This window comes from Ostreococcus tauri (genome assembly GCF_000214015.3).
Source record: "Ostreococcus tauri WGS project CAID00000000 data, contig chromosome 01, whole genome shotgun sequence".
Taxonomy (NCBI): Eukaryota; Viridiplantae; Chlorophyta; class Mamiellophyceae; order Mamiellales; family Bathycoccaceae; genus Ostreococcus; species Ostreococcus tauri.
Genome location: NC_014426.2, coordinates 675,606 through 676,134, shown reverse-complemented (window position 1 = coordinate 676,134; position 529 = coordinate 675,606). Strand labels below are relative to the sequence as shown.

Below are 529 nucleotides of genomic sequence, written 5' to 3'. Positions count from 1 at the left end.
CCGCGCGCGCCGCCGCCGCGCCGTCGTCCTCACCGCGCCGATCCGCGCGCGCGCGATCGCCCGTCGTCGCGCGCGCGTCCGTCGATGCGTTCTATGCGTTCGTCTGATGTTACACCGATCTCTCCGTCGTCCCGCGCGTTCCGTCCGCGTCCGCGTCCGCGTCCGTCGCCGAATGTAATTCTAATCCTCGTCGAAGCACCTCGGCGGTCGCGACCGATCCTCGATCGACGGCTTCCCCGCCTCGGCCCACTGCGTCTTCATTCGCGCCAGCGTCGCCGCGTTCGTGTGCGCGTTCAGGCACGCGCTCATCGCTCGCGCGTCCTCTCGACACGCCCAGGCCACGCTCAGGGTCCGTCCTCGCACGCACTCGTAGTACGCGCGCTGCGCCTCGCGACACCGCCCGAGCGCGCGCTCCTTCATGAGGGTGATGATGGCCTCCTCCTCCTTCTTCAGCACGGCGTCGGCGCGCATGGGGGCGCGACGCGCGTGGGATTCGTCCCGTCGCGCGCGCGCCGATGAATCACGCCGT

At 70.9% G+C, this 529-nt stretch overlaps 1 protein-coding gene across 1 annotated transcript; it reads right to left on the bottom strand.

Annotated features, from left to right (window-relative positions):
- Nucleotides 1–180: 180 nt before the first annotated feature.
- OT_ostta01g04160 (Cytochrome c oxidase biogenesis protein Cmc1-like) lies at nucleotides 181–471 on the bottom strand (the record flags this gene model as incomplete). The annotated part of the gene is made up of 1 exon (XM_003074421.2): nucleotides 181–471. One exon carries the CDS (start codon nucleotides 469–471, stop codon nucleotides 181–183), a length of 291 nt encoding a protein of 96 aa, XP_003074468.2.
- Between the last annotated feature and the right edge of the window lie 58 nt (nucleotides 472–529).